General features: G+C 47.0%; 1 protein-coding gene across 2 annotated transcripts in view; it reads left to right on the top strand.

The window, feature by feature from the left end:
- The window catches only part of PTPRU (protein tyrosine phosphatase, receptor type U), a 246,083-nt gene that overhangs the window by 208,815 nt on the left and 22,785 nt on the right, over nt 1–14,483 (top strand). The window contains exons 25-28 of one of the 2 annotated variants that reach the window (XM_019512142.1): nt 1,196–1,336; nt 3,198–3,254; nt 5,212–5,337; nt 10,220–10,377. In XM_019512142.1, the coding sequence (XP_019367687.1) occupies nt 1,196–1,336; nt 3,198–3,254; nt 5,212–5,337; nt 10,220–10,377 (482 nt within the window). The remainder of the gene's footprint in view (nt 1–1,195; nt 1,337–3,197; nt 3,255–5,211; nt 5,338–10,219; nt 10,378–14,483) is intronic. The other variant, XM_019512143.1, reaches the window with a different exon arrangement.

The following is a 14,483-nucleotide window of genomic DNA, read 5'->3' as shown; positions in this document are numbered from 1 at the left end:
ACTGGGATTTTTTTTTTTTTTTTTTTTAACTTCTGGCTTGCTGAGCATGAGTCTGAAATGAAGAAATGCCTCTTTGATCTTCTGGGCCCAATCATCTTTTTACTTCCACTGATGTCACTGTTAATTTCCATGGAGTCATTGTTGATCTACAGCAGCATGAGATCACAATGGGGTTCCTCAGCATCTGTGTCTCTGTGTATCCTGAGTGTTGCAGAAAACAGCTAGAGGTACTCTTGGCATGCCAGAAGCTCCCATACGTAGCTCCTGTCAGAGCCCCAGATGGTTAGGCCCAGTATAGGGGAGATGTGATGGGGCAGGGAGGGGGAGGAACAGACCTGACTGCAGTGTGTTGAATGCTGGTGTAGTGGCCGATCACAGTCCCTCTGAGTGTGGGCAGCTGCTATAGGTGGCTCCTGCAAGCACCACATCCTGGCCTGAGAGTTAGGGAGTTGTAACTGATGGTCCTAAAGCACTGGGCTCAGCACGGCAAAGGTCCTTGGGCTAGGTATTCAGCTGATGTCAGTTAAACCAGCACCACTGAAGTCCATACAGCCTCCTGATTTACACTAGCAAATGATCTGGCCCCTTGTACTTGTCTGTCCTGCTGTGTGGAATGAGTCTGAGAAGCCACCCTTTTTAAGTAACCCCCAGCCTTAAAAGGCCACCTTGAAATGGGGCCAAATCTTCTGGAGCCTGATTCTGATTTTCTGTATTCCAGTGTAAATCAGGAATAGCTTCGTGGAAATCAGTAAAATCAAGCCAATGCATATTTGGTTTGGGTAAGAGCAGAATCAGGCTGGAATACACTATGTATGGTGTGGTGCCAGCTGGTCAACTTCGCCCCACTATGGTGCCTTTCACTGTAATAGGGGTTTTGACGCCTGGTCTGGTCACCATGGAGGTCAGCTGGACCCTACCAGTGACTAAATGAAGAAGGCCCAATGGTTTTCAGGAGTTGTCCAGGGAAGGTGCCTGCATGAGGTTTGGTCTGGGAGGTCCATGGTTACAGAAGAAGCAGTGCTGGGCAATGACCCGTAATCTCCCGTGTCTTGGTCCAGTGCCTTAACTACAAAACCATCCTTTTTTTGGAGTGCTTTTGGGGGCATATTTCTGCTGTCTTTGCCCCTACCAGCTGTGCTGCTTTAAAGAGGTTGGTGGGTCTTATCCTGTCTGTGCTTTCCCTCTGTCCTTTTAGAGTTACACCAAAAGCGCTGCCTTCATCGTCACCCTGCACCCACTGCAGAACACCGTGACAGACTTCTGGAGGCTGGTGTATGACTACGGCTGCACCTCCATCATCATGCTTAACCAGCTGAACCAGTCCAACTCTGCCTGGGTGAGTGGTTCTGATGCACGTCCTTTAGCTCTACCTGCTCATCAGACTTTTGAGAGCTTATACCACTAGCTGTGGCAAGCAAATCCTGGCCATTGCATTCCATCCGCTAAACTCCTCTGCTGCTTTAATGATCAGTATTGGTAAATCCCTGTCAGGATCACTGCTGAGGAATGAACCCAGGACCTCTACTTCCAAAGCACATACACAGACAACTCCTTTCCTGGGAGGAGAATCGGGCAATAAGCTGAGTGCTGGAGTGGGGGTAGGCGGTGGAATTTTTATCTCATTTGGGTAACGCTGTACCCTACCCAGTATGTGAGTCCCCTTGTACACATGTATTACCAGTCACCACCTGCAGAAGCTCAAAGGTTAATTACACAAAATGAAGGGAACTACTTTCATTCTGGTTTGATAGAGAGGAAGAAGACACAGAGTGATTCAGTGGCCTGTCTGTGATCACAGAAAGTCTTTGTCAGTATTTGGCTGAGAACTGTGCTCCTCTGATTTCTACTCCAGTGCAATAGCTGCTGGACTGCTCCTCTCTATTTAGCCTTGATTTCTGTCTCCATTCTCTGTCCTAGATTGTTATTTGGCAATCCTGGGCCCTATTAGCCAGCTTCTGTGCTCCAGTCTGGAGAAGGCTGCAATTCAATCCCTGCTCAATACCTTGTAATTCAGTAAAGATCATATGAAGACTGGGAATGTTGCTGCTTAGATCAGTGCACACTAATAAGGCCCTTCCTGTGGATTTAGTGATATGTCAGGCTATTCAGGATGTGCCGTCCATCACGCATCCACTCTAGAGAGGGCACCAAATGGCATTATAATGATGGAAACACAGCACACAGCCTTGGGATGGAAAGTGGTGTTTGAACCTATTTCGGTTCTCTTGGTTTACCATCCCCGCACAGGGATTCCTAGAACATTCCTGCTGAGGCCAGAGCGGATTTAAGAGCCCATTACAGGTTTGTAATGTTAATTTGACAAAGAAACTTATTGGATTTTTACATAAAATTAGCATTATAGACTCTTAATGGATGTCTGGAGAAGACTTCATTAACTGGATTATTTTATGAGTTGAAATCAGACACTTAATGTAAATGACCCAAAACTGCAATTGTAATGTTCATGGGAAATAGGCAGATGAGTAGAATAATGGTGCCCCAGATGAAGTGACACTCTCCCCTTGTCTGACACACTCACTTTGCTAAATTGAGGGAAATATATGTGTGTCTGTGTATATACATATACATATATGCATGCATACAGACATTACATGTATATGTACTTACTGACCTTTATTCGGAAGAGTCGAGCTAATTCTACAAAGACAAAGGCAACACACTGAGGTGTGACATTAAAATGTGGTGAAAATAAATAGAAGTTGAACATTGAGGGACGCTCTGGGAGGGGACTCCATTGAGCTGAGATGCTTTCCTAAGGGAGGTGAATATTAATGAGCCATTACGGTTTGCATTACCATACCACCCAAGAGCCACAGCTGTACATCAAGGCCCCATTGGTTTCCTGCTCCTTGGAGTCCACAGTCTAGTTTGCTAGGTGATACATCTTTCACCACATGTGGACATCTTAGCATTGGACTGAGCAGCTCTGCTCTGGCGGGTGAGAAGTGTAGGAGTGTGAATGGCCTCTTCTACCTCTGACGTCTGTGAAATGAAACATAGGCCTTTGTACAACCCAATGTTGTGACTACAGCTTTTTTTTAGCTTCCTTTGGATCTTGCTGCTGGAGAGACGCAGGGGAAAAGAGAGGGTAATTTGGTTCCTGTATAGCACATTTCAACCCTAGGTCTTGAAATGCTTTACAGAAATGCGTGAGTACCACTGTCTCCATTTTACAGATGGGGAAACTGAGACACAGAAAGGGGGGAGGTGAATTTCCCAAGGCCACCCAACAGGTCAGTGGCAGAACCTGGGCTAGAGGTCAAGTTCTCTGGTCCTCTGCTCTGCACCCTTCTGCTATTCACTGTTTCCTATCAGAGGTGAAGGCACTTAGTACATTGCCGGATTGGACCCTTGGTATATGTTGTATCCATCCATTTCAGTGCAGTGTGAAGTGAGGAGAATCCTGCTCAGTTACCTTTCTTATCACCCACAGTGGAATTTTAGAGGCAGGGGGGATCTATTTTGGATCATCAGTTGGTAGCAGACAATAAATCCAGGTTTCAGAAAACATAGGGGTTAGGTTTGCTAAAGTTAGCCCCTGCAGAAATACTTATGGGGTGCTGAGGACAGGGAATGTTGTGTGCAGTGCTCTATTTCACATGTGCCATTGCTGTTCTCTTGCTTGAATACATCACAAGTGAACCAGGAACACGTTTCAGTATTGAGACATAGACATTTGCTGGTACATTAGAGTCCCTCCTTCCTCTGCCAGCCCATCAGAGCCTGGAATTGGAGCCCTCCAGTCTCCTTTGCAGTATTGCAGGCACCCCTGTATTTCCCCTCCTCCCTGCTTACCCTGTGCTTTGCCCCCCCACCCCTCAGCTGCACTTTGCATTGCCAGTGGAGCCTCATCATTTTGTTCTTTCCCCTTTGAATAAAGGCCAACCCTTGCCCTGTCTCCAATAAGTTGCAATGGCAAGCATGTACCTTTCTCTCACACTTCCCAACCTGGAGACTGCCGTATTTCTTCATTATGCTGCCCTGCCTCTCCCTGGACATTTATTCTTTGGGGATGTCTGTGTAATGATATTTAGCCAGATCTTAAATGTTTACCAGTTGAAGACCAACAGCTAGTAAATCAGCCTTTACAGCAGGCAGCTTTGAAAGGTGACTTAGAGGGTATATCCCTCACTTGAACTATGTCTCGCCGAAGGAAGTTTTAATATCCAAATTATAGCTCAGAGTCTAGAAAGCTTAGAGATCATGGAGATTTATAGCCCCTATTAATAACCAATTATTTCTCAAACACATTTGCCATGCAGTTAGGCCCAAGCCGTTGGATGCCCTGAAATGCTAAATGTTCTGTTAAAGTGCAATGACAAACATCATATATTTTGTATTGATGCTGGTTTCCTGGCTGCCGTGGTGTGAAAACAATCGCATCCATGACCCTTGAATAGAACAATACATCAGCTGTGCTTCTGGGTGAGAGGGAGAGCAAAGCCAGGAGCCATCACACTCAGTAACTCCCTCCTGGAGCATCAGCATTGCCTTAGGATGCTGAGCTTGTTTCTGAGCTGGAATTTGCTTTTTCTTGGAGTAGGAGACAGTGCAGAGATGAGGCTGGCAGCTGGGGATGGAAGAAAATATTGGCCGTTGAGTAGAATCAATGGCAGAGCTCTCTTTGATTTCAGTGGAGCTAGAGTTCATGCTAAACCTGTGCCATTGGGTCCATCTTTCCCATTCTCCTGCTTTTACTCGCAGATAGTTTCACTGATGTCAGTAGGCTTCAAAACTGAAACCCAGTGCTGTGCCCAGACAGTGGGTTGACGCTTCCTGGGAGACCCCATGTTCAAGGAAGGCAGCTGTTCCCAACTTCCTGCACTGCTGAAGTGCAAAGAGGGCTGCACAGCTGGAACTTGAGGGCCTTTCAACTTGTCCTTGTATAACGGTCCCCTCCATCCAGCAATGTGCTCTACATAGCATGGTTATTAACTGTGCAAGTAATAACAGTGTGTCTTCAGCACCCCATCTCGGAGCCCTCCAAACCAATCCCCTGTGTCATGTGCCCCTTTCTGGAGCTCTCTGTTGCACACCTTTTCCCGGCACTCTTCCATTGTGCCCTGTGTAATGCACCAAAACCCCCTGCCTCTGTGCAAAGCCCAGTGTCACATGCCTCTGCATGGTGTCTCATGTCTCACACCTTCTGCAAAGCTGTATTATTGGTAATTGTTTCTTTTCTCTCTTCAGCCTTGTTTACAGTACTGGCCTGAGCCAGGACTCCAGCAGTACGGCCCTATGGAAGTAGAATATGTTTCCGGATCGGCTGATGAGGACCTTGTTTCTCGCCTCTTCCGAGTCCAGAATATCACACGGGTGAGAACAGTTTCTTAGCTTGGCACGAGGAAACGTGGCATTGGGAGTTGTGTCTAGTATGTGCTAAGACCACTCTGAGACAATCTCTTGGCTCAGAGAGCCAGGCTGTATCTTGAAGTCATGGAAAGGCTGCTTCTGAGGGGACTGTGCCAGGCACACTCTTAAGCTAGCCTAGCTTTGCCAGCTCATGTGTTAGAGATGGAAGGGGATGCCCTGGAGGAGGTCTAGAATGACATGTTCATATCCACTGTCAGAAACGTTGCCAAAAGAAACCCCAGTCCCCAGCTGAATAGCATGAGGAAAATCAGGGCCGGCCACAGAGTCTGTGTGTGCAGCATGTGACAGATCAGGGAGGGCGCAGGCAGCACAGCAGCAGATAGGGTAGGAAGCAGAAGGCAGAGCAGAAGATCAGGCAGGGAGCACAGAGCACTGAGCAGAAAGCAGAGCAGCAAATTGGGCAGAAGGAGATTGGAGAGGCACGTGAGAAGGGTGCAGGGCTAATTTGTGGTGCACGTGCCAAAAAGGTTGGACCCCACTGAAGTATACTGTTAGTTTCTCTTGTTATACTAGGTGGATGCCCCTTTAGATGCTGGCACAGCATTCTGCTTAATTAGTCATCTCCTAGAGTATCATAACCATCCTAGAAGGCCTCCCAGCCCCAGTGATGTAACCCCAGCCCTCCGCTCCCAGCAGTGAGTCCTTTGAAGCCCAGCTTCAAAGCTGCCTTGAGTCTCTGCCCCCTTGCAGAAGCCTGAAAGTGGGAGCAGATAACTTTTTGTGAGCTCAGACCCACTGCCATGTGTTGAGCTAGATCCTCCTTGCTCCAGCCTGTGATTGATATGTACCCTACCCTGAGGTCAGCAACTCTCAGTTATAATCTGAGTTGCAGGGGACCTGACAAAACAGCTTTCCTATGAAGCAAAGATTTACATGGCCTTTCATTTTCTTCTGTCTGCAGCTTTCACTGCACACCTGGTTTTCATGCTCGACTGGCTCTGCTCACCATTACATGAAGGAAAATATAGTGAAGTTGGAGAAAGGGCAGCCAGGGTGATTAATGGAATGTGTGGGGTACAGGATCTTACTTGTGAGAGGAGAATAAGAAGAATGGGCTTATTTAACTGTGAGTGCAGGCTGTGTGGAGGTGACATGACTGAAATCTTTAAGCAGGAGAAGGGTTACCGCAAGAGTGAGCCGCGTGTGTTTGTTGAGGTCACCAGATGAGCCAGAACAACAAGGCTTAGAAGGAAGCATATGGGAGTGATTGGCAGTGTGGTCAGTCAGTGGGGTGAGCTTTTGGCTGGGGTCTGAGGTTAAATAGGACGAATTGTTTCCATCACAAACTGACCGGTCGTTTGGAGCCCGATGAGTGAAAGGCTATCGGCCAGCATGGCTCTTTGGAGCTTCGAGCTTCTTTTCGTGCATGTGAGGAGGGACTATTTCACTGAACGCGTGTTTTGCACCTTAGAGCAGCTGCACAATGCATCTCAGTCCTTTTTCCCCCAGGGGAGGTGTTTTGCACAGTGTAAATCCTCAACAGAGCTATACAGACAATTTGGAGTAAAACTGGGTGCATTGACCTCATTTGCCTATGTGCAGTGCAGTTTGGGGCACCGCTGAGAGACAGACAAGGTACTCACCTTGTCTGTCTCTCAGCGGTGCCCCAAGCTGCACCGCACATGGAGAGAAAGATGAGACTATTCTCAGCTGCAAGACGGCCAGGGCTGCTTGTCAGCCTAGACAGAGCTCTATGTCTGTGGTTAGAATAAAATATGGGATGGCTGAACTAATGGGATTTAGGACGACACTTCTCTGTATGCAGATTATTTAATAATTGCCCATTAATAGTACACGAAGCCTTAATCCTAAAGTATCTGGGGCCGGTAACTGTTGGAGACAGGATGCTAGACTAGATGGATTTCAAGTCTGACCTGGTGTGACAGTTCCTGTTAAAGCTGATCATGACCTTCAAACAAACCTCCAAAAGGATCCCAGAGCTTTTTTTTTTTTTTGTTGCCACCTTTCTTGTCCTCTCTACTTATTCTTTCATATCATTCCACCTATGTATGTCTGGGTTCCAGCTGGAAATGGAGGTGCTGAGATAATGCAAGGGGCCCTATGCTGGCTGGATTTCTGACCTAAATTTGAGACCAAGAAAGTCTGAATAAATTTCAGACAAGCATCCAGTCTTTCTGATAGGTCTCTGAACTTAGTCATGGAAGAAGTCCGTCCCTCCCTAACATTTACTCATGCCTTGGAACAAACCCAAGTCTAATGTAGCCTCTTTTATGTGTTGAAGCTGAGCCTACCAGTTGGGCTTGTTAAGTCAGAGGTGCATTTTGCTTTCTCCTGTTGCTGTCCTGTGTAATTGGAGCAATACTGAAACAGCTCCCTCAACTTCATGCTCGTTTCCTTGCTGAAGCCACAGACTGTGTGTGGACAAAATGAGGGGCGTGTGTGCACAACACTTTAAAGCGGGCTAAATGCTTTCGCACCACTTTAATGGTGTCGGTGTTTGCACGCCTCGGCAGGTTATTGTGCATTAATTCCAGCTGCTGTAGGAAATTTGGCGGTGTAATGCACCTTAAATGACTTGGGGTGCAGCAAACTAAAACTCCTTCGAGGAGTTTTAGTTTGCTGCCCTACACCCGTGGAGCAAAGCACTGGGCTCCGTGCAGCGCCACGGCTCTGCAGGAAGCCCATACAGGCAGCCTGGCAGCAGCTCCACCCAAGAAAAGCGGTAAGCCTGATCTTCCCCCCTCCCCACAGAGCCTGCCTGCCTGCCTGAGCTATGCAGGGGCCTGGTGCTTCCCTCCCTGGCTGTGATGCCCCCCTGGGACCACCTGAGCCAGGTGCCTATGGGTGGGTGCTGCCTGGGGGGAAGCACAAGGGGGAAGCACCAGCCCACCCTGCTCCTCATCTCTGCAGCCCCACCTCTCCATCCACCAGCAGCTTGCCCTCCCCTCCCCGCTGCTGGAGAGGTAGGTAAGTCAGCGGGGTGCGTACATGACACGGGGGTTTAATCAGCCCTAAATTGAAGCGGCATTTTTTAAAACCCACCGCTTCAATTTAGGGCCTCCATTTCGTCTATGCATGCCCATAGGTACTATTTTTAACGGGTACCAAATGCCTCCAAACTATCCACTCCCTACCAGCACCTATCTTGAAGGCATCTCCCAGAATCACTGCAGGAAGGTCATTCTCCACAGTGCTGCCCTGGGTGTGAACTGGCTAGTGAGAGGAAGCTAAATGCTGTGAAAATCAGCTTTAGCTCCACTCTAGAACTTGCAAGCAGCCCAGGGTGAAATGAACAGCTAGGATCATCAATCCGGGCAGCAGAAAGAGCCTTCTTAATTCTCTTATCTTCCTTCTGTTATCTGTGCTTGGAAAGTTTTATCTTGTATTCGGTGCAGCTTTTTAAAATGTTGCCATCCCGACAGAGCCAGTTCCCCTCTCTTAAATGCTTTTCCTTTTAATATTGGAAAATTAATTGCTTTGCATGTACTGATGTTGCGTGTCTGATTGTTACTGTTGAGTGCTGCCCTGTGCCTGCGGAAGAGCATGTGTGGGCTTTGTAACCATGTCTTTTCAGAGAGTAATGTGTGTGTAACTGTAATGTTGAGCTCTGGGGTATTGTGAGTGTGTGCATGTGTGTGACCGTGGTGTTGCCCTGTGTAGCATGGGCTCTTGTGTGCCTGGGCTTCTGTGATACTAGGTGCTGGGTAACAGAAGATGAGAGGAGTTAAGCCCTAAGGACTATAATTCTGCTGTCATATCTCTTGGTGTAGAGCTACAAATCACTGGTGTTGCTCTGGACTCGCATCTATGTTGGAAGGGGACCCTCCAGGCGCATCAGTGACAAGTTAAGCAAGCCTTGCTTAGCCCTGTTTATGTGATTCTGCCAAGTTCAGTGGGATTCAAGGTGCTAGATAAAAGTGCCATCAGCCTGAACCACTGGGTAGGGAAACAGGAATGTCTCATTGCGAGCCCTAGAAGCAGAGCAAAACTGCCCAACTCAAATGTGCCAGGTATCTAAAAGTCAAAGCAAATTGATTCTCAGTTATTTGCTGGGAATCCTGCAATCTGCGTTTGTTTTCTTCTTTTTCTTCTGGCACATGCTTCCCTCTGAACACATGTGCACGTGTACATGCATATGTGCGCGCACACACTCGTGTGCACGTGGCACTGAAGTCATAAGTACGCCTTGAGCGCTAGACCCAGTGTTTCGCTGCATAAGCCAGTCTTGATTCCCAGAGTACTTCTACCCTGTGTGTTGGGATTGAGTCCCATAACCCTCTAGCTAAAGGCTGGGCTCAAGGCATTGTAGATGTAATCCTTCTCCTTCTGGAACGCGCTAAATTTATTAGATTCCAAAGCTAACTAGATTCTCAGGGTTTTAAAGCGCATTCTTGCCACTTAGCCTCCTTGCTGGATGGCTCATTTTCAAGAGCTCCTTGGTTTACAGTGAATGCGCATGAATTCACTTTGGTGATCTCTGCCTAATATTTTTTGGAGCGTCTGTTGTGTGCGAGTCAGTTGGCACCTGTGAATGCAAGACCAGGTGTGATTGCAGGTGAGGACTGAGGTGTGTAAGGCTGGGGACCTGGGGTTGGCATAGCAGGGGGTGTAGCTGGTTAGCTTGAGGTGCTTTAAGCAGAGATGTATGTCTGTGTGTGCCTGGGGGTGACGATGGGGATGGCTGGGACACTTTAGGTCAGGGTGGAGATGAAGTGGCCTAGCTGATGCAGAGACAACTGAAATGGGAGATTTTCCTCTCTTGTATAAATATTAATGCTTCCTAATGTCTCTTCTCACATGTCAAAGCCTCCCTCAGGAAATCAAAGAGGGCAGTCATGCATGCAAATTGATGGGCTTCTTCTAGTTACAGGAAGGACACCTGATGGTCCGGCATTTCCAGTACCTGAGGTGGTCAGCATACAGAGACACACCAGACTCCAAGAAGTCTTTCCTGCATCTACTCGCCCAAGTGGAGAAGTGGCAGAAGGAGAGCGGTGATGGGAGGACGATTGTGCACTGCTTGTGAGTGGCCCTCATGAGATGGGATGGAGGGATGGGGGAATTGACTCCTATCAGTCCACTTGCCTGCGGTGCTGCTAGAGAGCCCTGGTGGGTATGGAGCTTTGATGCAGTTTTATGCGCAGAGTACCACTCTTTCCAAAGCTACTGCATGAACTACAGAGTTCTGGGGGACTTTTGGGCTGCCAACATGGATTTTCTCTGATCCCCATGGCCAGTATGTCAGTCTGAGCCCCAAGGCTCAGAACTTACCTGGCTAGGGGCTCAACTGGAGGTCATTGTGTCAATGGAGCTACATGCATTGTACCAGAAAAGAACCAAATCCACTGCATCCCAGTGGAAACCATCCATTGGGAGGTGTTGAGTCATATGTACATGCACAGTGCTGGGCTCTGAACCAACCATCACCACTCAGGAAATAGACTTTGTAGATAGTTCTGTCGAACAAAACAAAACAACGGCAACAAAACCCAACATGATTCAATGTGCAGTGGCAACCAAAAAAGCCGATTAAAAGTTAGGTATCATTACGGAGGAAATTGAAAACAAAATGGAAGCACCACTGATGCCATGGTGCACCCACACCTTGAATAGTATGTGCAGTTCTTGTTTCCACATCTTAAAAAGGATTTAGTGGGATTAGAAAAGATACAGAGAAGGACAGCTAAGATGATCAGGGGCTTGGGGCTACTACCATGCTAGGAAAGGCTAAAAGACTAGGTCTTTTCAGTTTGGAAAGGAGAAGACTGAAAGGGGATTATGATAGAGATCTATAAAATGATGATGGGTGTGGATAAAGTAAATAAAGAACTGTTATTCACTGGATTTGGGGGCCCAGGAGGTGTGCTGCCTGCCCGGATCCTAAATTTAGAATGCCACAGAGAGACTGTCAGAGCTCATCCAACTTTCAGACCACGACCCCTTCTTGCTTGACCATGTAGACACCAATGATACTGCCAGGAAAGACACTGAACAGATCAGAGGCGACTATGAGGCTCTTGGCAGGAGGTCTAAGGAGCTTGGAGCACAAGTGGTGTTTTCATTGGGCTGCTGTCAGACATCTAAGTGGGATTATCTAGATAAGGAAGGGGCAAGCTGAGAGAGGAGATAAGAAAAGAGACTTTCAAAGAGCTTTTATTGGGCTTGAATTAATTCAAGTCAGCAGGGTCAGATGAGCTTCATCCCAGGATCCTGAAGGAACTGGCAAAGGAGATCTTGGAGCCCTTGGCAAGGATCGTCATGAAGTTGTAGGAGACAGGCCAGGTGCCAGAGGACTGGAAAAAGGCAAGTGTAGTGCCCTTCTTTTTTTTCAAAGGCAAAAAGGAGGATGTAGGAACTACAGATGAGTTAGCCTCACCTCAATACCTGGGAAGTTACAGGAACATATCCTAAGGAAGGTGATTTGTAAGCATCTGGAGGAGGAAAGGCCAGTCACAAGCAGCCAGCCTAGATTTATGGGGAAAAAAAATTGTTCCAAATTTCATCCACTGAACAGAGCCCAGTCATTCAGGTTTGTGTGGCACTACCACCAGCAAGTATTTTCCCTCCCAGGCTCTTCAGCCTAAGGTTTCAGATGCTCTCAAATCCATGGCAGGCATCCTGTGTACAGACCCCAAGCCTGGGGGTCTTGGGGTTTGGATGGCCCCAAGTCTTGCTTGCCCTTAGCCAACTGATCAAATAAGCAAGCGAGGGAGAAATCCCCCATCTCCATAAAATAGGCATGTAGTCAAGATCCTCCCATTGGGAGGCTATAGTAGACTCTTGGAGAAGTTGTGGGGGCTGTCCGCAGTACATTGGACAAGTCTCCGTTCTTCGCTACACAATTGGAGCGATCATTCAAGGTGATCTGACCTCTGTGGGATAACCGCTTTATGGTATCTCCCCTGCTGAGGTTGTAATATTTGCAAATAGGTTCAGAAGTGCTGCTTAAGAGGGTACATATGGAGCATCTGTGCCAAAATTTGCAGTAGTTTCAAGGGAAGTAAACTGCATCAATTCTGGATCAATTCTGCATCAATTCCCTGTGGGAGGAAGACCCACACATTTTTTTTTAAGGAACATACACACAGGGGAAAAAACAAAAACAAACCGTCCTTGTGGTAGGACAGTTAGTATGTTTGCTCCGTATTGGCCATGTGTTTTATAGCTTTTCTCAGTGTTGGCTGCATTTAATCAACTTCATAGCTAGTTTCCATTAATAAGCACCTGCTGCTTTTGGCAGCAGTTAAATGATAGAAAGTGTATTTAATTAGGTTTCCTTATATGCAAATGTAAGATGAGGGTTTTTTTCCCCATGTTAATTGTAGGGGAAACCCTCATCTTGTATTCAAGTAAATACGGTACTACAGGGCGGATAGATAACTTGCTCAGTAGCCACAAACAAAGGGTATTTATTAACAGGTCCACATCAGAATGGTAGGAGGTTTCAAGCAGAGTCCCACAGGGGTCTTTTCTGGGCCTGGTGCTATTCAGCATATTTATTAACAATTTGAATGCTGTCATGAAAAGCTTCTGGAGCGAGATTGCAGGTGACACGAAACTGGGAAGGACTGTGAACATGCTGGAGGATGCAAGTTCAATTCAGGAGGATCTCAACAGATTGGAAAGCAAGTTCAATGCAGACACATGCAAGGTGCTACACCTCGGGGTGGGAGGGAGGAGGGGGAATAATAAAAAACGCAAATAGAAAATGAGTGACATCTGCCTGGGTGGCAGCACTATGGAAAAGGATTTCAGAGGTTTTGTAGATCACAAACTCAATATGAGTTTGTAGTGTGATGCAGCCACACAAAAGGTACATGCATTTTTAGGATGCATCAATAGAAGCATTACGTGCAACACATGGGAGGAGATGGTGACTGGTTAGGGCTCTGGAGTAGTGTGTACAGGTTTGCGCTCTACATTTTTTAAAAGGATGTGGAGAAGTTAGAGAGGGTCCAGAGGTGAGCAACAAAGATGACCAAGAGCTTAGAAGGCAAGTCATATGAGGAGATCCTGAAGGAACTAGGCATGTTCAGCTTGTGGACATGGCGCTTAAGAGGGGACTTGATAGAAGTCTTTAGATGCTTCGAGGGCTGCCATAAAGAAGAGGGAAAGCACCTTTTCTGTTTTGCTGCAGAGAGGAAGATGCGGACCAGTGGCTTGAAGTTGCAACAGAGGAAGTTTAGATTGGATATCTGGAAAAACTTCTTCACTGTTAGAACAGCTAAGCAAGGGAATAGACTGTCTAGGGAAGGTGTGGACTCTCCGTCATTGGAGGTGTTCAACAAGAGGTTTGACAGCCACTGATCTGGGATGATTTAGGCATAGCTATGCCTGTGTTTTAATATAGGTATTTCCCATGCTTCTGGGCTTCTCTTGTCTGGACAGGGATGATCCTGTCTCAGGCAGGCGGTTGGACTAGATGACTTCTGGAGGTCCCTTCCAACCCTACTTCTCTATGAGTCTATGAAGTCCCAGAATATGAGAATTAGGGGGCACCCACTAAAATTAACAGGAGAAAATTTTAAAACAAGCAAGAGGAAGTGCTTTTTATTTAGTGCACATTTAAATTTTGGAACTCATCACCACAGGAGCTTGTAGGGCAAATAGTACTGCTGGGTTCAAAAAGGAATTAGAAATATTTATGGAGGGTAAGGCCATAAATAGCTGTGAAGTAAGAATCAGGGATGTATCCTCCGACATCTCACAAGGTCCCTTCCAGCCCTAAACTTCTGTGAATCCCTAAACCAATGATGCTTGGTGCCAGAGAGAGTACAACAGGTAATAGCTCACCCTTGATGTGCCCTGTTCATGTAGTCTCCCCCTAAAGCATCTACTACTTACTGATGTCAGAGGCTACTTGGCCCAATGGACCATGGGTCTGAACCAGCATGGCAGTTTTTATGTTTTTATGTTCCACTTGGCAATGGGGTTTAGCAGCAATCCCAGCCACAAGACTTACCCAGGAATCTGCCACACTTCAAGTCATGATGTGGGAAGAGAGGCAGCAGCTGTGTGATTATGGCAACTTGCTTTTTAGCAGGTGTGATTAACTGAATCTCATTTTATAAGTGCTCTCAAATCCCCCCCCCAAATCCCACTCCTCAAGCTGCATAGCTCTGGCATGG

Source organism: Gavialis gangeticus, unplaced genomic scaffold (genome assembly GCF_001723915.1).
Source record: "Gavialis gangeticus isolate Ggan-Ray unplaced genomic scaffold, GavGan_comp1, whole genome shotgun sequence".
Lineage (NCBI taxonomy): Eukaryota > Metazoa > Chordata > Crocodylia > Gavialidae > Gavialis > Gavialis gangeticus.
Note: the sequence above shows the minus strand (reverse complement) of the source record. Positions and strands in the feature narration are given on the sequence as shown.